General features: G+C 44.9%; 1 protein-coding gene and 1 long non-coding RNA gene across 2 annotated transcripts; one reads left to right on the top strand and one right to left on the bottom strand.

Annotated features, from left to right (window-relative positions):
* Positions 1-5,143: 5,143 nt before the first annotated feature.
* Positions 5,144-6,893, top strand: LOC109757291 (uncharacterized). The gene is made up of 2 exons (XM_045230296.1): positions 5,144-6,603; positions 6,880-6,893. The coding sequence occupies exons 1-2, from the start codon at positions 5,481-5,483 to the stop codon at positions 6,891-6,893; spliced, it is 1,137 nt and encodes a 378-aa protein (XP_045086231.1). The 5' UTR covers positions 5,144-5,480.
* Positions 6,894-11,593: 4,700 nt separating this feature from the next.
* On the bottom strand, positions 11,594-13,798 carry LOC109757292 (uncharacterized). The gene is made up of 3 exons (XR_002231482.3): positions 13,749-13,798; positions 13,183-13,269; positions 11,594-12,392 (listed from the first exon to the last, which is right to left on the bottom strand). It is a non-coding gene; the product is annotated as an uncharacterized lncRNA (long non-coding RNA).
* Between the last annotated feature and the right edge of the window lie 11,895 nt (positions 13,799-25,693).

Below are 25,693 nucleotides of genomic sequence, written 5' to 3' on the forward strand. Positions count from 1 at the left end.
AGGAATCCTCGAGGAACTATGTGAAGGTTGAGCTTACGAAATTCCTCGTGGAGAAGTGGTTAACTTTGTTGTAATATCAAGTTGTTACAATAAGATTTATGACTTAGCGCATCAGCCATGACGTTGGCTTTGCCCGGGGTGTAAGTTATTCCTAAGTCGTAATCTGTGATCAACTCGACCCAACGTCTTTGCCTGAGATTCAAATCCGGTTGGGTGAAGATGTATTTCAGACTTTGGTGATCGGTGTAAATCTTGCAACGATTACCGAGAAGGTAATGTCGCCATGTTTTGAGTGCATGGACTACAGCTGCAAGCTCTAGATCATGTGTGGGATAGTTATCCTCATGTGGACGCAACTATCGAGAAGCGTAGGCAATCACATGACGATCTTGCATAAGTATGCAACCTAGTCCTTGTCGCGAGGCATAGCAATAGATAACAAAGTCCTTAGAAAAATCTGGTGGCACGAGTATGGGAGCAGATGTCAGGCGTCTTTTCAGTTCCTGAAAGCTGAACTCGCACTGTGGGGTCCACTCGAACTTTTTATCTTTCTTGAGGAGTTCAGTTAGAGGTTTAGCAACCTTGGAAAAATCCTCGACGAAGCGGCGACAATAGCTCGCTAAGCCAAGGAAACTCCGAACTTGCTTGACCGTTTCAGGTGGAGTCCAATCAAGGACGGCTTGAACTCGCTCGGGATTGACAGCAATACCCTTACCAGAGATTACATGGCCTAGATAGGTCACTTCTGGCAACCAAAATTCACACTTAGAGAATTTGGCATAAAGGCGATGCTCTCGAAGTTTCATGAATACTAGCCTTAGATGCTCGGCATGTTCTTCCTCATTCTTGGAGTAGATGAGTATATCATCGAGGTATACCACGATGAATTTATCCAAATACTCCATGAAGATCGAGTTCATTAACCGAGAGAAGGTGGCTGGAGCATTGGTTAAACCGAAGGACATGACGGTGTACTCGTATTGGCCATAACGAGAAACAAAGGCCGTTTTAGAATGTCCCCATTCTTGATTTTGATTTGATGGTAGCCTAACCTCAAATCCATTTTGGAAAAGACTGAGGATCCAGCGAGCTGATCATACAGGTCGTTGATCCTGGGGAGCGGATACTTGTTCTTGATAGTGACCAAGTTGACAGGTCGGTAATCTACAACCATCCGATCCGTTCCATCCTTCTTCTTGATGAAGAGGACGGGGCAAGCCCATGGAGAAGAACTAGGATGGATGAAACCCTTTTTCAAGGACTCATCGAGTTGTTTCTTAAGCTCGGCTAGTTCTAGGGGTGCCATCTTATAGGGTCTTCTAGAGATTGGGACGGTTCCTGGAAGAAGGTCTATCACAAACTCGACATCCCTGTCAGGTGGAATACCTGGTAGTTCTTCTGGAAAAACATCCGGGAAGTCACAGACTACCGGGAGATCTTCAAGGTCTGGAAGAGGGTTGGCATTTATGGAGTAGAGCTGACGCTTAGACACTCGGGTCAAAACATTGACTGTCTTGCCCGATGGATGTGGGTGAGTTGAACGGTTCTAGTAGAGCAATCGATCTTAGCATAATGGGCCGACATCCAGTCCATACCCAAGATGATGTTTATGTCCGAGGATTTGAGAGCTATCAGTGATGCAAGGAAGACCAATCTATCGACAAGAATTTCATTTCCATGACTTATTCTAGAGGTTTTCCATCTAGAACCAGGAGTTTGAATTTCCATGGAGGTGGGCATGTCACCAAATGTGGTGTTGTGCAATCGAGCATAGCTCTCGGAAATAAATGAATGAGATGCTCCAGTATCAAAAAGAACAGTTGCCGGATGGCAATTAACAAGGAGCGTACCAAGGACGACGTTGGGATCATCATGAGTTTCTTCAGCTGAGACATAGTTGACATGACCACATGTAGTGGTGGCTGGCTTGGCGTAGTAAGTCTTTCCCGCTGGCTTACCACGGCCAACGGACTTTCCAGGCTGATTGGGGTTGTTCTGGGGGCACTCGCGCAGATAGTGACCCGTCTCTCCACACTTGAAGCATGTCACAACATTGGGGCGTGGAGCAGCAGGGCCACCATAGGCCTTGGGCGGTGCATACTGCTGGTTGGGGCGAGGCGCCTCAAAGGATGGCCTCGGAGTGAACCTGGGTGGCAGAGCTGTGTTTGGAATCCACACCCGGCGCTTCTGAGATCCAGAGCCGGATGAAGAACCAAAGTCACGGGAGTGCTTGCGTGAAGCGTCATAGTCAGTCTGACCTGTCTCAGCACTGATGGCCTTATTGACCAGCTTCTGGAAGGAGGTGCACTCGTGCAGACGAAGATCACGGCGAAGCTCGGGGCTAAGTCCCTTGCGGAACCTTGCCTGCTTCTTGGCGTCGGTGGATACCTCTTCAGGAGCATAGCATGCTAGATTTCCAAACTCACGGCTGTATGCATCCATGGTCAGTCTGTCTTGGGTGAAATTGCAGAATTCTTCCCGCTTACGATCCATGAGACCCTCCGGAATGTGATGCTCACGGAAAGCCTCGCTGAATTCAGCCCAAGTAGTGATTTGGCTGGCTGGGCGCATAGCCTCAAAGTTTTCCCACCAAAGGCTAGCAGGGCCTTCGAGGTGATAGGCAGCGTAGGTAACCTTATCAGCTTCGGCTACGTTGGCAGAACGTAGCTTATGGCTGATGCTGCGAAGCCAATCATCCGCATCGAGGGGCTCGACGGAATGATTAAACTTCGGTGGGTACAATTTGACAAAGTCATTGATTGACACCAAGTCGTTCCTCTGATGACGTGCAGTATTCTGCTCAATTTGCTCTAGCAAGCGGTTAGTCTCACGCTTATTCCTTTCCGCCTCCAGCATAACTTCGGCTAGAGAAGGCGGTTGAGGCAGATTCTCATCCCTAGCTGCACTGGCTTCTCTCTGCGCCTGGACAGCAGGGTTGTTGCGGGTGTTGACCATCCTAGGAAAACAAGACAACGGTTTAGACAAGGATGGCAAATCTTGGCAAGGAAGTGCGGAATGTAATGGGTAACACGGAATGCAGAGATGTTCATCTGTATGACATGGTAATATAGAAACTGCCATATATATACCAACGGTCATACACACCATACATAGTTTAGTACAAGCCCAGGCTAGAGTACAACTACGGTGGAAGACGATACATCTCATCGGAGGCATTCCAAGCTCCTATACATTATTTTTCTACACCTCCGGAACGTGATACACACCAAGTCGTATCCCACGAGTCACGCAGGACTGTGGAGAATACAACTGTTACAATACTAGTGAAGCTACTACCAACTCAGACGTCTCCGTAGTAATCTTCATAAAGATTACCACCATGTCCTGGGAGCTGAACATGATCATCTGGAAACAGTCGGTCCTGTGGAGCTTGCGGTCCATAAGGACTCGGATGTGGCCTTGGTCCAACAAACGGTGGCAGACAGGGTCCACGAGGAGGGGTGATGCCTCCTACATCACGCCAGTCCATACAATCTGGCAGACCAGACCGCACGGGGTACAAGTCCCTCATGTCCATATACCCAGCCTGCACGGCAGGTGCAAACCGTGTCAGAGTGGCCCAGTGATCAGAACGAGCGTTGAAGAGCTCCATTCGCAAGGCACGATTCTCACGGTCCTTGTCCTCAAGCATCTCGGTGGTGGTGCGGAGTAGTGAATCCTCATGGGTAGAGTCACAGTAAATAGCCTGATAGTACCCTTGTGCCCCAGGGAGTGATGCTGGCATATAGCGGAAATTAGTGTTCCGAAGCAAGGCAGTTCTGGCTCGTATGATAGTCATCATCGAGTAAGCTGCGTCCTGCACGGACATCTTGATGGTAACCCCAAGTCCATAAGAGCAATGGAGGGGTTCAGTAGCTCCAGGATAGGAAGGGTATATCCTGTCCGTACAAAGGTATTAACTTTGATTAAAGTCTCGAAACTGCTCCTCGACGGTATACTCAGGATACCATTGATAGCGTGTCTCGATCATCACTCGGACCAGCATGACCGTGTGACCAGGTACATCGAGGCACCGAGTCAGACGAACCACTTGATTCTGGGAACGGGTGGCCATCTGAAAGCACGAAATAATGCAAAGGCATTAGAATTTTCTAGGAGAAATCGAACAGCATAACGGCTGTAAATGCTCAGAAAAAGATTTGAGACATTCACAACAGTTTGCATAGACACTCAACAACATTATATCAAGGTTCTGGTTCAACTGACAACATACTAAAAGTAGTAGAAACTGAACTGGGTTTGCAATCAACAATCCTATAAGTTACTACGCATTAGTAACACATGAACCTGATAGAGAGAAGAGAGCCTACTCCTTAACCCACGTAGAATGAGAAGAGAATGCATCATATGTTAAATGGTGACATAATGAAATGGATCCTCTTTCACGTTCTTCATGGATTTATTTTTTTACTTCCCAGTTATTACTTGCCTTTGATTAGTTTTTCATGGCTATGGATCTATCAAGCCCTAGTATGATTTATATGTTGTTGCCTCTACATAAGTACACCCTCCGTTCCTAAATGTAAGACGTTTTGGAAGTTCAATTTAAACTGTGAAAACGTCCTATATTTAAAAACTGAGGCAATAGTTGATAAGTGTGATAACTGACAATACATGAACATTTGTTTCATACTTCCTTTATTACATGCATGAACATTTGTTTCATACTTCCTTTATTACATGGAATTGCATTTTTTTTACTAACATGTTAGTATTATCATGTAAAGTATTGGTCCAAGCATTATTTTTTTTACTAACCGGAGTTCCTTGCTTCTCCTGTCATCACAGCATGCGAAGGAGAGAGGAGCCCACAACCTCGCGGGTGTGTGCCGAAGGGGGAAATGCCTCCCTTTTCACCTATCTTTGGAGTAGGGAAGAGAAGTGAAAAAAAAAAAACAGAAACACCGTCACTCTTCAAGTAGTAGATATGCCTAAATCCAAATAAATCATTCATCAAGTTTAGGGAGGATTGCTTTGCCGGATGGACAATGGCATGTCAATACTCGATAGCACTACCTTGAGTATGTGTCTTGCTAGAAAAAAAAAACATTTTCCAAACCTTCTCCGGAGGTATAAGTGGTTCACAAATAGACTGGAGGGTAGAGATGTAAGTGTTCATTAACCAATGGCAGTATTTTTTTTTTAGCCGTATGAACCAACACTTTCCTAACAAAAAAAAATACCTTTTGCTTTTTTCCTTTTAAGAATATCATCATAGTATAGTGATCCCAGTATAGTGTTTCCTTTTTTTTGAGCGAACAGTATAGTTTTTCCTGCTTTCAAAATAAGAATAGTATAGTTTTAAAATCCTTTTTAGGGAGTATAGTTTTAAATTTGTTTAGCACCCCCATCGTGGGCTTCATTGTACAGCCCGAGCCCAGCTTTGGGCTTTCCACATTCACTTCACTACGCATTGGTTCGCCACATTCCGCAGACACGCACCAGCGAAGTAGGGCGAGATGACCACCAGCCGCCGCCACCACCACCGCTGCTCGCCGACGAAGGATCCGCTGGACGACGACGACCTCCTCGCTGAGATCCTCCTCCGCCTCCCCCCACAGCCGTCCTCCCTCCCTCACGCCTCCCTCGTCTGCAAGTGGTGGCGCGGCCTCGTCTCCGACCCCCGATTCCGACGCCGCTTCCGCCTCCACCACCGCCGCAACCCTCCCCTCCTCGGCTTCTTCGGCAGAGACAACGCCCTCTCCTTCGTACCTACTCTCGAGGCCCCCAATCGCGTCCCGCCTGGCCGCTTCTCCTTGCAGCGCGGCTACGGCGACCGCTTCGTCTCCCTCGGATGCCGCCATGGCCTCGTACTCATCTTCAACGTGCCGCGGAACCAAGTCCTGGTGTGGGGCCCCGTCACCGGCGACCAGCGCCGCCTTGCCATTCCCCGGGAGGTTGCGACATATGCAGAGATGGCAACGACCAATGGGGCGGTGCTTCACGCTGCTGGAGACGTCCAGAAATTCCAGGTGGTCTTGGTGGTGGCAGAGGTCGAGGACGAAGAACACAAGCGAGCGGTCGCCTGTATCTACTCATCGGAGACCGGCTTATGGGGTGATCCCATCTCAGCACCGCTTCCATCGGGTCATGATCCCACCTTGATTCGTCACTCCGCTGTGCTGGCTGGGCATTCTCTTTACTGGATGCTTGCTTCGATGCTTCTTGAGAATTTTGTTGGAATTCTCGAGTTTGATTTGGAGAAGCACAGCCTAGCTGTGATACAGGTGCCAGTACATATGCTTGAACAGAGCCAACACCGATTCTCGATTATGCGGGCAGAGGGTGATGGCCTTGGTCTACTCTTCTATAAGGACCGCGGTTTCCAGTTATGGAAGAGGGTGACTGATTATAATGGTGTTGCTTCATGGGGGCTGGGAAGAACTATTGGACTGGACAAGCTTTCCATGAATCTAGAAGGGAATGACATAATGATACTAGGGTTCGCTGACGAAAATAATGTGGTGTTTGTCTGCACACGTGACATCCGCTTTATGGTCCATCTTGAGTCATCACAGTGCCAGAAACTGATGGGAACCTATTCTCATTATCATCATCCATTCGAAAGTGTGTACACTGCAGGTAATAGCATGCCTTCGATACTGCTTGTAACAAAATCCAGTTAATTTCCATAATTGGTTGGCGAAATACGATTTACATCCTTTCATGTTAACAATTTTAAGTAGTGTCATACCACTTGTTTCTTTTGCTTCTTGATGACATCTTCACCATAAAACAATTTTGTTTCTGTAGTATTTCTGTTCTAATTCTTGTGTGGTGGTAGGGGTACTTTATGTTATTGATTTATAGAAAAAAATATGTTAGTGCTATCTAATTTTTTCTATACTCTATGACTAGGCAGTGGGCTGTAATTGGTCCATTGTTAGCAAATTGTCTGCATCAGTTTATTATCTGAATATCCATACAATAAAACAATGAAGACCAAAGATTAGCATTTGATTTTTCTGAAGTATTGAAGTTTCACTATTGCACGCTTAGTCACTTATGCAAGAATGGTATAATGGCGGTTTTAGTGCATATTTGTAGCACAGTTTTTTCTCAACAGTTGGATGTTGAAGACAACATGAAACATAGCATGAACCAACCAAAATGTCAGATAGATACTCCCTCCGTCCGAGAAAGCTTGTCCCAAGCTTGTCCTTCAAATGGATGTATCTAGCACTAACTTGGTGCTAGATACAATCATTTGAGGGACAAGTTTTTTCGGACGGAGGGAGTAGTTCAAATACAGTAAGGGTACATTCTGAAGCTTAAAGCTACCTTTATTTCTTTCATTCAGTATTTATTATCTCTGCTAATCTTGCTAATAGTATCAAATCCATAATGATGACTTCTATAATTATTATGCAAGGGTACTCCCTTCCCCAGACCTCACTTTGTGGGGGAGCTTTTAGCTCTTGGTACCACCTCTAGAAGAGTCCTGCTAAGAGTGACATGTCCAGTAGGAAAACTAATCCTTTTTGTCCATTTGATTTTCATGCTAAATTTGGTCACTGTGGTACTAGGATTTATTAGTATGATTGTGTTTTTATTTTGATATGACATGGAACGAGCTTCAAATTCTGGATAACTTGTTTCTTCTGACCAGCTAATAGTCTGAGTGTGTGCGTTCTTCATTTCTACAATATTCATTGGTATAGAGACAATAGGTGTGGTTTTGTTTATCTTCACAATGTTGTATAAAACATGAGTTGATTTTTTCTTCAAATAACAGCTGCAAGTTTACATAACTATCTCATTGATGCACTCCTAATATCTGTTTCCCTTTTCGTTGGAATGACATTGGTCGTTACTTGTTTGACTTCTTATTCTTGAAGAAACATGCATTGGTGATGAGCATGATGCAGCTGATCTTTTGCGCCACACATAAGACGACTGTCCAGTTAATTATGCTATTTTGATGAACTAGTTGAGCAGGTAAGCTTATATTCTTTATGTATGCTGAGATATCTGGACAAAATGTATTGCTTTCCATTTTGCTGCCCTTTCTCAAGTACCTAATTCCAAGAGAGGTCTGTAAGATTTTCTATACAACTCTTCGCTTAGATGTTCACCCGACTGCCTGCTTTCTTTGATGGCAGTGTGCAGCTTGGATCATTCTCCAGGCCCTGCTTCCTCATCCATTCCTCAGCAGCTCTGCATTCTCTTCCTTATGCCTTTAACCACCTGTCTTCTCTTTTATTTGCTGATGTTCTATCCCCTCTACTGGATGTAAACTTTTGGTTGCCTTCCCGATCCATCTAGCTGCCATGCTTTCAATTTACCTCTTCCTTAGCATTCCTCCAGTTGTTCCTTCAGGTAATGTGTGGTCTTCTCCCTCTAGCTCCTCAGATACTCATGACTCAGGACCCTTCCCCTTTTCATGAATATGTTAAGTGGTACCTCACAATGAAATGCATCCTCTTTTGTGTTCTTCATGTACGTTTTCTTGTTTTACTTATACCAGTTTCTACATGCCTTTGATTAGTTTTTTATGGTTATGGATCTATCAACTCCTAGTGTGATATATGTCTTGTCGCCTTTACGTAAGTAGTTGATAACTAACAATACATGAACATTTGCTTCATACTTTCTTACATGGACTTGCATTTTTTACTAACATGTTAGCATTATCATGAAAAGTATTTAGTCCAAGCATTATTTGATGATGTGGCAAGTGGAAAAGAAGATGACATCTATTTTGGGCTGAAGGAAGTGTGTCTATGATTGAGATGATGCATGATTCCTTGTGGCTTCAACTGTGTGATTTTAATTTTATTTGGCTAGCTAGCTCATACATTTCTCAAAAGTACTCCCTGAAACAGCTTGCAAAACGATCTAATATTATGGGGTGGTGGTAGTACATCCGTAAGCTAGAAGCAGATGACACTGCTTTGCTAATCCATGGGCCTCATATGCCCAAGATAACAAGGGACATTTCAAATGACTCGATAAGCTAGGATGTTTGCTGTTGTGGTGGGCGCACGACAGATGCCAAAGGATGGCTAAAGAGGAGGACAGGCTCGAGGGCACCGGTGGGCTCCAGAGGCGAGGTCGGTATGAGCGAGCGCGGGACGCAAGACATACCCAGGTTCGGGGCTCTCCGGAGAGATAACACCCCTAGTCCTACTGAGAGTGGTTTATATGTAGTAGTACAGAGTTGCTCCTAGAGCTGTTTGGGGAAGGAAGGCAGGCCAAGGCTTAGGCTGCTCCTTCTCCGTGTGTGTGTGTGTGTGTGTGTGTGTGTGTGTGTGTGTTCTACTGGTGGATTATCTCATGTGTTCGCCCGTGTACATGGAGGGCTTCTGGGTGTGTGTGTGTTTATAGGTCAACCCCCAGGGTTACAATGGTAAAGTTACATGGCTGCAGGGCCGGGATGTTAGCGTCTGGGAAGCCAGCGCTAGGGCCCGCAGGGTTCTCCGGGCGCAGGCCCCGTGTGCCAGGGGGCACTGTTCCTCATCTTGTCTTGCGTCACGGAGTGGTTGGGCCGACTCGGCTACAGTGGCGCATCGCTTGGTCGTCATCGGCTTGCGTCAGCAGGACTGGATTGCACTGTTGCCATGCCGGCCCTGGTCAGCGGGGTAGGTGGGGCACTGTTGCCACGCTCACCCCGGTCAGTGGAGTTGGTGGACACTGTAGCCATGCCCATCTCCTTTACGGGGACTTGATGCGCCGTACGCCTTGGATGGGACAGGAGCTGAGCCGTGGCCGGGTTGAGGAGCATCCCGTGAGGGCACTTGCTTGTTGAGAATGTCTTGGTTTGGCGGGGCTGGCTGGCATGCGCCAGTGGGCCTGGCCGGGTTGCGGGGCTTGGCCGGGTTGAAGAACCCGGCCAAGGGGCAAGCCGGATTGAGGGGCGATGCCGGCCCCGATGTTTTTTGAAAAGGATCCGGGTTCCGTTGCCTGCCCGGGGTTCATTCCCCCGACATTTGGGGTGTTTGCTACTTTACTGAAATGCTGTTATTTGAAGCACTAATCTTCTAGCCTTCACTGAGAACAGAATACCAGATGCGGGCAAAACTTAAGAATATGCTAACACTAAGAGTCGAAGGCATGGCAGTGAAAACTATGTGTTATCCTGAAGCTGTTCTATGTTTCTAATGTTGGGTTTATCCAATAATGCAGAGACGATTCAGTTTTGGAGCTTGTGGCCCAATTTCTACGACTAGTGAAGCTTACTGTTGTCTGAGTCGATAAAACCTCAACGACTTCTCCACTGATGAAATTGGTTGCTCCGCAGGTATCTAAGGATTGCATTCTGGTGGCTTGCTGAGAGACGCAGAAATGGGCAGCGCGCTTGTGGTTTCATCTGTTCTGTACGCTGTGCTCCACGTGGAAATCGACCCTCTGTAATGGTCAACTGTGAAGTCTGGCTCGTAGGACCTCGTCGCTTAATTTGCTGCCTTAGTGTCTGTTCTCTAATCTCTGTACGCATTGGTCAACCGAAACGAAGTCACGGTGGCTTGCTTAGGTTAATGGTCAGTGTGTGCCCTGTTAGTTTGTGTTGGGTTCTTTTTGCTTCTTCGGAGGAAGCAAGCACGTTGATGCAGTTCGTTCACCTGTCAGCCATGCGTGCAGTACTTATGGTTGAATCTATGCTTATTTTTTTGTCCCATGTTGTGTCAGGTTGAGATTTCAAATCTACACCCTCCGTTCTTAAATATAAGACCTTTTAGGGATTTTCATATGAACTATGTACAGAGTAAAATGAGTGAATCTACACTCTAAAATATGTATATATATATATACACATCCATATGTAGTCTATATTGGAATTTTCAAAAGGTCTTGTATTTAGGAACGGAGGGAGTAAATCTGTTTGCTTAGGTTTTGTCATATGATGTTCTTTTTCCTATTTCGTACGTGCACGCACTGGGAGTTAAAATTTGTGTCTGAAGAAGATAGCAGGATAGCTTTGTTGGTGTAGAAGGGCACTTTCGTTGTGGAACTATATTCCTTAATTATATTTGTACTAAAACATAGTTTTGAAGACCTTGCCGTATGAAGCACTACGAAAATTTTGCATCCTTGGTTCAGTTCTTATCTAATTTGCACATTTTGTCTCTTGTCTTACTTATTTAGCTGGTAGAGAGATTGCCCTATTTCTACAAAAACTAGAGAATGTTTCTGTTGCAAAAAAAGAATATAATATCGTGCTTTAAAAAAAAAAATCCCGAGCGCACTGATTCTGACAGTAAAGGTCTTGGAATAAAATGCTGACATTAAAGCATCTTAGAATAAAATGCTCACGTTGTTGTACAACTGTGATCGAAATGTATGCAGAAAAATAATATTGTGACAGTTTCCCCAATTTTTCATTTTTCGATGGTGGTCCTGTCCTATGATTTACTCCCTCCGTAAACAAATATAAGAGCGTTTAGATCATTAAAGTAGTGATCTAAACACTCTTATTTTATATTAGTTTACAGAGGGAGTACCATATAGATGGATGTGTTGCGAATCTAACCTTTCAAAGAAAATAAGGCAACTAAATCAAGTAATTCGTGCAATTTAGCGGTGTTACCCATTCTGCTCCATAATTCTTGTTGTGGTTTTAGTTAAAATTTGAAACCGTACTGCATTCTGTTTTTCTCCCGGCTACAACCGGAGTTTGCTCCTGCCAGTGCCAGAGCTGAAGCAACTGTATAACACTCAGAGACCTTGTGCAGATAAAACTAGAGCTAATAATACTATTACCACTCAAATCTGAAGAGCTCATTCCTTTTACAAAGTTAGCGTCAGGCACAAAGTGTTTCTTCGTAAACACCTCCAGAGTAAAAAAAAAGTTTAAGAAACTTAAAAGCAAACAAAGGCAGGCAGCAATGTATAGAGGCCAAATCCATGCTATTATTGCTACTTATGCAGGTCCAGTTCAACAAGTGGGAGCTGCCTCATTAAACACCGAAGCAGTTCAACATTCATTAACCAGAACAAGCTTTCAAAAGACTGAGCTCAGAACCACAATGGGGCATCATGGAACACAAGCAAAAATAGCGGCGGAACCTAACTCATTGATGCAACACACAAGATAACCAAGCGTGCGCATGCTTGCGCACACACCAAGATGCAAGCAGGATGAGTTCACATGTAAACTTGCTAAACATGCTTGCTTGGAAAGCAGCAAATTAAAGCAACCACAAGTTAAGTACTAATTTTCAGAGCACACCAATGTGCGTTCAACCTTCATGCCAGTTCACGGGTGCCCATGGAAACCAGATGATAGACGGAAGTGGACAGATAGAGCAACGAATTCCTACAAGTGCGCTTCACAGCTGACCGGTGCATGCTAGTCAATCTCCAGCTTGAACATACAAAATAGAAGAGCCTACACCCATCAACACATCTCTTCATTTCAGTCACCAGAATGTAACCTTCGGGGCAAGCAATATCATCAGTCAAATGATTTCACATCATTCTTCAAGGAAAAGATATTGGAGTTATTCTCATAAATATGTATGACACAAAACGGTAAACACTAGCTTCAACATTGCTGAATTTGTGTCAGAAGCCCCAAAGGCGATCATCTTAGCATCATTACTTTATTAGACAAAACCAACTACTCCGTATTACTTACTTTTACGGATTCATATGAAATTGTTTCATCTTTATTTGTGCAGTCACATGACAATGCTGATCAATACAGAAACAGAACATGCAACATTTCCATGCAGACCACCGGAGTAAAAAGAAAGTTTAAGAATCTTAAAGCAAAGGCAGTCGGCGATGTGTAGAGGCGAAATCCATGCTAATGCATTGGCATTGATTTACCCATGCCTGTCCTGATCATCTCAAAGAACGTAAATGGAACAGCTATTTATGCAGGTGCAGTTCAACAAGCAGGAGCTGCCTCATTAAATACTGAAACGATTCAACATCCATTAATCAGAACAAACTTTCAAAAGACTGAGCTCAGAACCAGATGGAATTTCCGTGCACACACATAAGCACAATGGGGGCATCATGGAACATAAGCAAAAATAGCGTTGAAACCTAAGTGCCTGATGCAACACACAAGATAACCAAACGCACGCACACTTGTGCACACACCAATATGCAAGCAGGCTGAGGTCACATGTAAACTTATTAAACATGCTTGCTTGGAAAGCAGCAGATTAAAGGAACCACAAGTTAAGTACTAATTTTCAGAGCACACCAATGTACCTTGAGTCAATCTACGCCTCGAACATACAAAATAGAAGAGCCTACACCCAATAACACATTTCTTCATTTCAGTCACCATGATGTAACCTGCAGGGCAAGCAATATCATCAGTCAAACGATTTTGCATCATTCTTCAAGGAAAAGCTATTGGAGTTATTCTCATAAATATGTATGACTCAAGACAGTAAACATCAGCTTCACCAGTGCTGAATTTGTGCCAGAAGCCCCAAAGGCAAGTCATCTTAGCATCATTACATTATTAGACAAAAACCAACACTTAAATCATTTTTACGTACTCCGTATTACTTATTTTCACGGATTCGCAGGAAATTGTTTCATCTTTATTTGTGCAGTCACATGACAATGCTGATTAATGCAGAAACAGAACATGCACCATTTCATGGTTTATTAAGTTCTCCCAGTAGCATGAACCGTTAACTTTATGCGTTACAAATTAGGACAATAAAGCACCATAATTCAGAAATACAAACAGATAAGCTTGCCATTTGCAACTTCATAGGAGAGAATCCCCAACAGTATAAACACTACTATGAGAAGAGGCTTACCGCTTTGTAGTTCATAGAGTCGGTTTGAACAATGATGGTGGGCAGGCGAATGAAGATCTCCTCCAGGATCTCGTCGGCGAGGTGCCGCGCCGGCTGGGCCATGGCGGGCGGGCAGGCGGGCGGCCGATCGACGGCCGCCGGGGTGGAGAGGAAAGGGGATTAGGGTTGGGGGAGCGAGCGCGGTGTGATGTGGTGTGTGCTGTGCGAAGCGAGCGAGTGGGCAATGCAAAGGAGAAGAGGGATTTTTGATTTTTTGCCACCAATTACTTTGCAGTTTGACAATTTACCACTGCATACATTGCAATTGATCTATTGCCACTCTTTGCATTGGACTATGATTTTTTGCCTTCTGCCAAACGGGTCCTGCATATAATGACCAAAATAGCCATGCTCCCAAATTGACCAGGAACGGGAGAGGAGCTATCAGTCGCTCGTCTCATCCCCTTTCTCTCGCCGACAGCAACACCAGGAGACCGCGGCGGCTATTCGATGGCGAGTCGTGCTCGGTAGTCCTCAATGGCCGACGGCCCTCGTCGTCCGCGGCGACTACATCCCGGCGAGGTAAGTCATCTCTGTCCCGCTCCCCCTCCTGCGGCGGTTACATCCGGGGCTGTGCTCTGCTGCCGGCCATCGTGATTCCGTGATGTGCGCTACCGCTGCTGCTTGTGCTCTGCACCCAGCCACCACGTTGCCGTGATATGCATTGCCGCTGCGGCTCCGGTGACCACAGCTGCAGGGACGCGTCGGCGCGGACGGACCGACCATTCCCTTCGCCGCCTCGGACAACACCAGCTCGTCCATGGTGCTTTTGCAGGTCGTCTCTCGCCGTCCCCGAGCAGCATGGCCGCTGACTCCATGCAGGTCTCCAGCAGCAAGGGTCGCCGGCCTCATACTGCTCCTACTCCGCGACGCGTCGTCTACCCTGCAGCGTGGATTAACAGCACCATGCAGCCAGAGCCTGCCACTTTCTTTCCTTTTATTTTTTTACGTTCTCAGAGCCTGCATCTTGGTCCATGGATGGATGCATCTGTATGAATATCATCGAGTGATTCTAAGTTCAGAACCTCATTTGGACAATATTTAATCAACTCCTTACATTCTTCCCTCACTGCTGCTCGTGGTTGTGTGCTGCTGCTCGTCGTTGTGTGCAAGCGTCCATGGAGACTGGAGGAGAGAACGCCGGACGAGGCAGCAGGCGTGGAGCAGCACGTGAAGGCGGGGAGAAGAGAGGCGAGCATGAGGCGCCAGGAAGCCGGAGAGAGCGGCGGCCGCCGCTGGATTCATCCCGATTTGGGGAATCGTTGAGCTCTGTTTTAGTCAAACAGTCACAAAGGGTAAACATGTCCACTGTTTTGTGTATGTATTATGTCAATCATTTGCTAGTATTGTTTTTGTGAGTAAAGATCAAAGTGCAAAGAAAAGAGTGTCATCAGATCAATTACAATCTAACTAGTGGCAAATTGTCAAAATCCAAAGAAAGTGGTGGCAAATAATCAAATTCCCCAGGAGAAGACGACATAGTACATGGTGAAGACACATGTACTATTCGCCCTGACCCTTGCCCTTGGCCTTCCCCTTGTCTTCTTCGGGGTCGGCAGTAGTACATGGTGAAGACGACATAAGAGTCATCGTTCGATGGGTTGTCCGAGTCCAGAGGAGGTGGAGGAGGAGTCAAAGGAAGAGGGTAGCCCAATGAGGCGCGGGGCAGCACATGCCTGCTCCTCGTTGGGCTTTGGCGGTGGCAGCCCTCGATGCCCTCTTGTAATGTATTCACATTTCGGCGGCAAGGCGGCGGGCATCCGTCTCGGCGCTTGTCAATGAGCGGGGCATGCCGTCGTGGGGGCATCCGCTCCTCATCGGACTCTAAGGGCACAACGATGGGAGCGGAGCGTGAGCTACCCCACCTCAGCATCCGACCACTTGAATGTGTTCTTCAAGTGCTTCACTTTGGCGGTGACCTTCTCCTGGCTGAGGAATTGAACAGCCTTTAGCGCGTGCCTAAATATCCTTGATCCACGGGGCGCACCGAGACTTTCAACGCACGCCACCATCCCCAGGCGCGCTCCGGGTTGGCGCCGATCAGCCATGGCACAACGAGGCAGAGCTTTGTAATATCAGAAGTGCCTAGCTCGCACTCTTGCAGTAACACAACATTGGGCTTGACCACCCTCTCTAGATCGGACTGTAGAAGGCACCTGTTGTTCTTGAGCACCGGAGAAAGTTTTCGAAGGAGCCAAGGAGGTGCAGGTGGTACTGCAGTCTGGAGAAGACAGATCTGTGGCGGAAGTTGTAGGGTGCGACCGAAAGGACGCGCCCGATCTGAGAACACGATAGACTGAGGTCAGTGAGCTAGGTGACGTTGGGGAATAGGGTTCTCTCGACGCTTGCGCGAAGGAACTTTGGGTCACTGGCGACGAGTGTGGTGATGACGGCACGTGAGAGGCCGAGGCCGGCGAGGATGGCGTCGGTATTGGCGGGTGACTTGAGGTGGGAGAGCTTGGTGGAGGACTTGAGGGCCTGCGCTCGGGTGAGGCCGCAGGTGTCGACGAGGTAGTATTGGACGGTGAAACGGGGGCTTGGGGAGACGACGTGCACAGCCGCGAAGAGGAGGCGGTGGAGAGATGGGAATGGATGGATGGACGGAGAAGAGAGGAGGTGGGTGAGGTTGCGGCTTCGGAGGCGGAGCATGGCGCCGACGGCAAGAGAAAGTGGGAGAGACCGCCGCCTGATGACCCACAAGTATAGGAGATCAATCGTAGTCCTTTCGATAAGTAAGAGTTTCGAACCCAACGAGGAGCAGAAGGAAATGACAAACGGTTTTCAACAAGGTAATTTCTACAAGCACTGAAATTGTCGGTAACAAGTAGTCTGATAGCAAGATAATTTGTAACGAGCAAGTAACGATAATGGTAACAAAAGTGCAGCAAGGTAGCCCAATCCTTTTTATAGCAAAGGACAGGCCGGAACGGTCTCAGATAATAAGCAAAGTGTTTTGAGAACACACGGGAATTTCATGTAGTCACTTTCATCATGTTGGTTTGATTCGTGTTTGCTACTTTGATAATTTGATATGTAGTTGGACCGTGTTGGGGAACGCTGCATGGAAAACAAAAAAAATTCTACGCACACGCAAGATCTATCCATGGAGGTGTATAGCTGCGAGAGGGGAGAGTGTGTCTACGTACCCTCGTAGACCGTTTAGTGAAAGTGTTTGATGTAGTCGAACACCTTGATATGTCTTCAACGTATCTATAATTTTTTATTATTTCATGCTATTATATTATCTGTTTTGGATGTTTTATATGCATTAATATGCTATTTTATATTATTTTTGGGACTAACCTATTAACCTAGAGCCCAGTACCAGTTTATGTTTTTTTCCTTATTTTTGAGTTTTACAGAAAAGGAATACTAAACGGATTCCAAACGGAATAAAAACTTTCGCGATGATTTTTCTTGGACCAGAAGACACCCGTTGGACTTGGAGAGGGGGCATAAGATTCCCAAGGAGGCCACAAGCCTGCCAGGCGCACCCTATGGGGGCGCCCTGAGGGCTTGTGGGCCCCTCGGAGGTCCTCCAACCCTAATCTTTGTACTATAAATTCCCAAATATTCCCAAACCACCAGAAGCGTCCACCAAAATACTTTTCCGCCGCCGCAAGCCTCTGTTCCCGTGAGATCCCATCTTGGGGCCTTTTCCGGCACTCCGCCTGAGGGGTATTCGATCACGGAGGGCATCTACATCAACCTTGTTGCCCTTCCGATGAAGCGTGAGTAGTTTACCACAAACCTACGGGTCCATAGCTAGTAGCTAGATGGCTTCTTCTCTCTCTTTGATCTTCAATACAATGTTCTCCTCGATGTTCTTGGAGTTCTATCCGATGTAATATTCTTTTGCGGTGTGTTCGTCGAGATCCGGTGAATTGTGGATTTATGATCAGATTATCTATGAATATTATTTGAGTCTTTTCTGAACTCTTTTATGCATGATTAAATATCTTTGTATTTCTCTTCAAATTATCGGTTTGGTTTCGCCAACTAGATTTATTTTTCTTGCAACGGGAGAGGTGCTTAGTTTTGGGTTCAATCTTGCGGTGTCCTCACCCCGTGACACACTAGGGGTAGCGAGGCACGTATTGTATTGTTGCCATCAAGTATTAAAAGATGGCTTTTCATCATATTCTTGAGTTTATCCCTCTACATCATGCCATCTTGCTTAAGGCGTTACTTCGTTTTTATGAACTTAATACTTTACATACATGCTGGATAGCGGTCGATGTGTGGAGTAACAGTAGTAGATGGAGGCAGGAGTCGGTCTACTTGTCACAGACGTGATGCCTATATTCATGATCATTGCCTTGGATATCGTCATAATTATGCGCTTTTCTCTCAATTGCTCGACAGCAATTTGTTTACCCACCGTATGCTATCTTCAAGAGAGAAGCCTCTAGTGAAACCTATGGCCCCCGGGTCTATTTTTCATCATATATTTTCAGATCTATAAACCAAAAAATCCAAAAATACCTTGCTGCAGTTTATTTATATTTACTTCATTTTGCTCTTTTATTTATCTTTTATACCTATCTCTTTTAGATCTCACTCTTGTTCGCGACCATGAAGAGATTGGCAACCCCTTTTTCGCATTGTGTGCAAGTGTTTGTTAGTTTGTGCAGATGCATAGATTGGAGACTTGCTTGTGCCTCCTACTGGATTAATACTTTGGTTCTTAACTGAGGGAAATACTTATATCTACTTTGCTGCATCACCTTTTCCTCTTCAAGGGAAAAAACAACGCAAGCTCAAGAAGTAGCAGGAAGAATTTCTGGCGTTGTTGCCGGGGAGGTTCTACATCAAGCCTACCGAGTACCCATCATAAACTATCATCTCTTGCACTTACATTATTTGCCATTTGCCTCTCGTCTTCCTCTCCCTAACTTCAAAAACGTTTTCAAAAAATAACAAATATATTCGCCTTTTTATTCACCTTCTTTCGTTCGTCTTTTCGTCTGCCCTTATGTCTTACTTGGTTTGTTTGCTTGTTTGCTTGGTATAATTGTGTGTTTATTGAAAATCAGAAACAAAAATTTTATGGATCCTCATACACTGGCTAATCTTTTTAAGAGATCTAATTATGATGAACCAATTGCTAGTGAGTTGTGTGCACTAGATTATCTTTATGAAGTTTTGCTTGAAATTCGTGAATCTGAAAATTGTGATGAAGTGTTAAAAGAAGAAATTTATGAAGTGATTCACGATATCTCCTTGAATGAAAATCATGATTTCAATGACGTTATTATAATTCTATTAATGTCAATTGTGCTAATAATATGCAAAATCCTAAGCTTTGGGATGCTAATTTTGCTATGTCTATTACTTATTGTAATGATCATGATTGGGGTGATTCTTCTTATGATCTTGAAAATTTATTTAAGCCCCATGATGAATATGTTCACAATAATATTGAAAATGGGGTTGGAAGAGTGTCAACTCTAGGTAATAATGATCCCACTACTTTGGAGAATGATCAATATTATGAAATTTTTGATAAAAGTGGGCTTGGGGAGCTCATGACTTTATTTGGTGATAATCCCACTATTTTGGAAGAGTGTCAACTTTGCATGCATGTGGATCATGTAGACAAAATTTTATGTGATAGCTATATTGTTGAATTTGATTATGATCCTAAATGTAACTATTATGAGAGAAAAAAATATGGTTGTAGAAATTTTCATGTCACTAAATTACCTCTCGTTATGTTGAGATTGCTATTGTTTCCTTCTTCTCCTTGCATATGCTAGTTTTTGCTTGTCTTGATAATTTGTTTACTTATAAAATGCCTATTCATAGGAAGTATGTTAGACTTAAACTTGTTTTGCACATGCTACATGATGCTCTCTTTGGGTTTCAATTGCTATCTTTCATGTGAGCATCATAAAAACTATCAATGCCTAGCTAAAAGGCTTTAAAGAAAAGCGCTTGTTGGGAGACAACCCAATATTTTTCTTTTCTGTTTTTATGAGTATACACATTATTACTTCTGTAGTAATTGTGTTTTGGTGTTTAATTAGTGTTTGAGCCAAGCAAGACCTTTGGGATGGTCTACGGTGATAGTTGATTTGATCTTACTGAAAAACAAAAAATTTTGTGCTCATTGCCAGGATTTTAACAAATCACATAAACATGCTTTTGATCTGAACTTTTTACATAAGATTAACATACAAATTGCCCAGATTGTCCTAATGTTTCATAATTCTTGTGTGGTGGTGTTTTATGTAATGATTATGATATAGAAAAAACAAATCTGTTAGTGATATATATTTATTTTTTTACTGTGGACAGGTGGTGGGTTGGTCTAGTGTTAGCTTTATTTATGTAAGTTTTGTTGCTCGAGTCAGAGCTAGCAAACTGTCTTTACCAGTTTCTTATATCAATATCCAACTATCCATACAGTAATCGGCGAATAATTGTTCATTTTATCACTTCTTGGAGAGTTTGTATTGCGAGTAGCAGTTCCATTTGTTTTGAGTTAATTTCATTTTTCAGGCTAAATTTGTTTGAAGATAATTTAAATCTGAATAGTCATGTTCACCTTTGTTGCTAGGATTTTTTAGTATCATTTATTTATTTTATTTTTTGAGGCTAAATTTATTTGAAGATAATCAAAATATGAATTGTCTTGATCACTTTTGTTGGTGGGATTTATTAGTATGACTATTTTATTTATGCCGATGTGGTTTGGAATGTGCTTAGTGATTCTGGATAACCTCTCTTCTGACTAGCTAATAGCCTGACTGTGCATCTTCTTCAGTTCTACAATAATAAATCACTTTATACTGTTTCCAGAATATTCATTAAATTTGAACATAAGCGTGTTCTTTTTTCTACTCCTAATCTTGTATAAAAATGATTTTCCTTTTCAAACTACAGCTGTAAGTTATGTAAGCATCTTGCTGATGCCTCCTCGTATCTATTTGGCTTTTCTTTTTTGGAACGAAGGCTCGTGAAGAGCCCGGCTTTGAATTAACAAAGCCATCAACCAGCCAGGATTACATCTCGACATAACAACCACACAACACTAGTAGAAAACAGGGCATAGGTCACAGGGCAGTTTTCACATTAGCCCCGGTTCAGTCACGAACCGGGACCCATGGGGGCATTCGTCCCGGTTCGTGAGCCCAGGGGGCCGGCCGGGGCCTCGTGGGCTTTGGTCCCGGTTCGTATGGAACCATTTGTCCCGGTTCGAGCCACGAACCGGGACTAATGGTCCTCGCTCCTGGCCCACAACCATTTGTCCCGGTTCTTGGCATGAACCGGGACAGAAGGCCCGGATTTAGTACCGGTTCATGCCACGAACCGGGACCAATGAGGTGCCTATATATACCCCTCGCCCGCGAGCAGAGCACTCCAGTGCTCTGTTTTTCTCTGGCCGGCGAGGGGAGGGCTTTGTGGTGCTCTAGCTCACCTCCTATGCACATGAGGTGTTCGATGAAATGCCCGAGCCACACTAGTTAAGCTTTGTCCTCTCGAAGCTCGACCTCAAAGCTCCATTTTCCTCGAGATTTGTCTAGGTTTAGCGGCCCGTCACGTCCCATTCCCGTCTTCACCGCCGTCGACCGCCCGCGCCGATCTCGTCGCCGGCAACACCGTGGTGAGCCTCTTGTTCTTATCTTCTTTTTGAAAGAAAAAAATTCTTACTTTAGATAGATACTTGTCTAATTTTCTTACTATTTTATTCCTTCTTATTACATAGTGCGATGGTTTTGGTATCCGCCCCCGTCGGCCCTCGTCCTGTCTATGATTCGGATGTGGTATATATTATCTTTTTATAACTATTTGATTCATTTATTGTTTATGACAAATATACCGACCAGCGTGACATAGATTTTATTTATCTAGGAGGTGGTTGAACCGGAAATCCTAACCGACCCTATTGTCGAGAGGTTAAATTTAGTTGAAGAAGAAAACAATTACTTGAAGGAAAAAATAAAAAAATTGAGGAGGAGAAGATGATATTGGAGTTGCATGTTGCGGATGTCGTCGATGATCACAAGATCAAGATGGATGCAATGCGCTTGAAGATTAGAAAGATTAGAAAATATGCCATTCATACCGAGGCTTGGTATCATTATGCCGTTGGATCAATTGTTACCTTGGTTGCGATTATGATCGCATTTGTTTTCGCATTGAAATGTTTTACATAGTTTCAATGTATGGTTTAATTAATTAGATGCTCTGGAGAGCTATATATATGTTGTTAGATGAGAACTATGTATGTACTTTGGTTCTAATGTGATGATGAACTTCTATTAATTTGGTCACTTAATTATCTATTCATGATGTTCTGTAATGGTTTTTGACACACTTAATTATATATAATGCACGCAGATGAATCGGCAATGGATGTATGGTGACAGACACACCTCCGAGTACATTAAGGGCGTGCATGATTTTCTCGAAGTGGCTGAGGCAAACAAGCAGAATGGTTTTATGTGTTGTCCATGCCCTACATGTAGGAATACGAAGTCTTACTCTGACAGGAAAATCCTTCATGCCCACCTGCTTTACAAGGGTTTCATGCCACACTATAATGTTTGGACGAGGCACGGAGAAATGGGGGTTATGATGGAAGACGGCGAAGAAGAAGAGGACGATGACAACTATGTGCCCCCTGAATACGGTGATGCTGCAACGGGGGAAGCTGCTGAAGATCAAGAGGAACCAGACGATGTGCCCAATGATGCTGCAAGGGGGGAAGCTGCTGAAGATGAAGTGGAACCAGTGCCCGATGATGATGATCTCCGCCGGGTCATTGTCGATGCAAGGACGCAATGCGAAAGTCAAAAGGAGAAGCTGAAGTTCGATCGCATGTTAGAGGATCGCAAAAAAGGGTTGTACCCCAATTGCGAAGATGGCAACACAAAGCTCGGTACCGTACTGGAATTGCTGCAGTGGAAGGCAGGGAATGCTGTGCCTGACAAAGGATTTGAGAAGCTATTGAAAATATTGAAGAAGAAGCTTCCAAAGGATAACGAATTGCCCGACGGTACATACGCAGCAAAGAAGGTCGTATGCCCTCTAGGATTGGAGGTGCAGAAGATACATGCATGCCCTAATGACTGCATCCTCTACCGCGGTGCGTACAAGGATCTGAACGCATTCCCGGTATGCGGTGCATTGCGGTATAAGATCAGACGAGATGACCCTGGTGATGTTGACGGCGAGCCGCCCAGGAAGAGGGTTCCTGCGAAGGTGATGTGGTATGATCCTATAATACCACGGTTGAAACGTCTGTTCAGAAACGAAGAGCATGCCAAGTTGATGCGATGGCACAGTGAGGACCGTAGGAAAGACGGGAAGTTGAGAGCACCCGCTGACGGGTCGCAGTGGAGAAAAATCGAGAGAAAGTACTGGGCTGAGTTTGCAGCTGACCCAAGGAACGTATGGTTTGGTTTAAGCGCGGATGGCATTAATCCTTTCGGGGAGCAGAGCAGCAATCACAGCACCTGGCCCGTGACTCTATGTATGTATAACCTTCCTCCTTGGATGTGCATGAAGCGGAAGTTCATTATGATGCCAGTTCTCATCCAAGGCCCTAAGCAACCCGGCAACGACATTGATGTGTACCTAAGGCCATTAGTTGAAGAACTTTTACAGCTGTGGAATGGAAACGGTGTACGTACGTGGGATGAGCACAAACAGGAGGAATTTAACCTGCACGCGTTGCTGTTTGTAACCATCAACGATTGGCCCGCTCTCAGTAACCTTTCAGGACAGACAAACAAGGGATACCACGCATGCACGCACTGTTTAGATGACACTGAAAGTATATACCTGGACAAAAGCAGGAAGAATGTGTACCTGGGCCATCGTCGATTTCTTCCGACCAACCATCAATGTCGAAAGAAAGGCAAGCATTTCAAAGGCGAGGCAGATCACCGGAAGAAGCCCGCCATGCGTACCGGTGATCACGTACTTGCTATGGTCAATGATTTACACGTAATCTTTGGAAAGGGTCCCGGCGGACTAGCTGTTCCGAATGACATTGAGGGATACGCACCCATGTGGAAGAAGAAATCTATATTTTGGGACCTACCCTACTGGAAAGAGCTAGAGGTCCGCTCTTCAATCGACGTGATGCACGTGAAGAAGAACCTTTGCGTGAACGTGCTAGGATTCTTGGGCGTGTATGGGAAGACAAAAGATACACCTGAGGCACGGGAGGACCTGCAACGTTTGCACGAAAAAGACGGCATGCCTCCGAAGCAGTATGAAGGTCCTGCCAGCTACGCTCTTATGAAAGAAGAGAAAGAAATCTTCTTTGAATGCCTGCTCAGTATGAAGGTCCCGACTGGCTTCTCGTCGAATATAAAGGGAATAATAAATATGCCAGAGAAAAAGTTCCAGAACCTAAAGTCTCATGACTGCCACGTGATTATGACGCAACTGCTTCCGGTTGCATTGAGGGGGCTTCTACCGGAAAACGTCCAATTAGCCATTGTGAAGCTATGTGCATTCCTCAATGCAATCTCTCAGAAGGTGATCGATCCAGAAATCATACCAAGGCTAAGGAGTGATGTGGCGCAATGTCTTGTCAGTTTCGAGCTGGTGTTCCCACCATCCTTCTTCAATATCATGACGCACGTCCTAGTTCATCTAGTCGACGAGATTGTCATTCCGGGGCCCGTATTTCTACACAATATGTTCCCCTTTGAGAGGTTCATGGGAGTCCTAAAGAAATATGTCCGTAACCGCGCTAGGCCAGAAGGAAGCATCTCCATGGGCCATCAAACAGAGGATGTCATTGGGTTTTGTGTTGACTTCATTCCTGGCCTTAAGAAGATAGGTCTCCCTAAATCGGGGTATGAGGGGAGACTGACTGGAAAAGGCACGCTTGGAGGGAACTCAATAATATGCAGGGACGGATATTCTTGGTCTGAAGCACACTACACAGTTCTACAGAACTCTACCTTGGTGACCCCGTATGTCGATGAACACAAAAACAGTCTGCGCTCCAAACACCCGGAGCAGTGTGACGACTGGATTACATGTGAACACATCAGGACTTTCAGCAGTTGGTTGGAAACACGTCTCGGAGGTGACACCACTGTTTGTGATGAGTTGTACTCGTTGTCCAGGGGACCATCTTCGACTGTATTGACTTACAAAGGATATGAGATAAATGGGAATACATTTTACACGATCGCCCAAGATCAAAAGAGCACCAACCAAAATAGCGGTGTCCGCTTTGATGCAGCAACCGAGAGGGGAAAGGACACATATTATGGTTACATAATGGACATATGGGAACTTGACTACGGACATGATTTTAAGGTCCCTTTGTTTAAGTGCAAATGGGTCAATCTGTCAGGAGACGGGGTACAGGTAGACCCACAGTACGGAATGCCAACAGTGGATCTGAACAATCTTGGGTACACTGACGAACCGTTCGTCCTAGCCAATGATGTGGCACAGGTTATCTATGTGAAGGACATGTCTACCAGACCGAGGAAAAGAAAAGATAAGGAAGCGAATACATCATACGATGAGCCAAAGCGGCACATAGTTCTTTCAGGAAAAAGGGACATTGTGGGAGTGGAGGGCAAGACAGACATGTCTGAAGATTATGAAAGGTTTTATGAAATTCCTCCCTTCAAAGTCAAGGCTGACCCAAGCATCCTGATAAACGATGAAGATTATCCATGGTTACGGCGCAATAAGCAAATGACACAAGCGAAGAAAAAGTGAAGACTTTCTCCCGCAACTATTATGATGATAGCATGCCAACTTTGTAATAGACGAGTATGATACCATTGTCCGTTTTGTACAAGAAGTGCATCTAGTTTTTGCCGTAACCCTCTCAACTTTCTTGCACATGCTATGTGGATGAAATGATGATACCATGCCAACTTTCAACCTTTTCAGAGTTCATTTGAAATGCTTTATAA

The sequence above is a fragment of the Aegilops tauschii genome, chromosome 6, assembly GCF_002575655.3.
Source record: "Aegilops tauschii subsp. strangulata cultivar AL8/78 chromosome 6, Aet v6.0, whole genome shotgun sequence".
NCBI classification, from domain to species: domain Eukaryota; kingdom Viridiplantae; phylum Streptophyta; class Magnoliopsida; order Poales; family Poaceae; genus Aegilops; species Aegilops tauschii.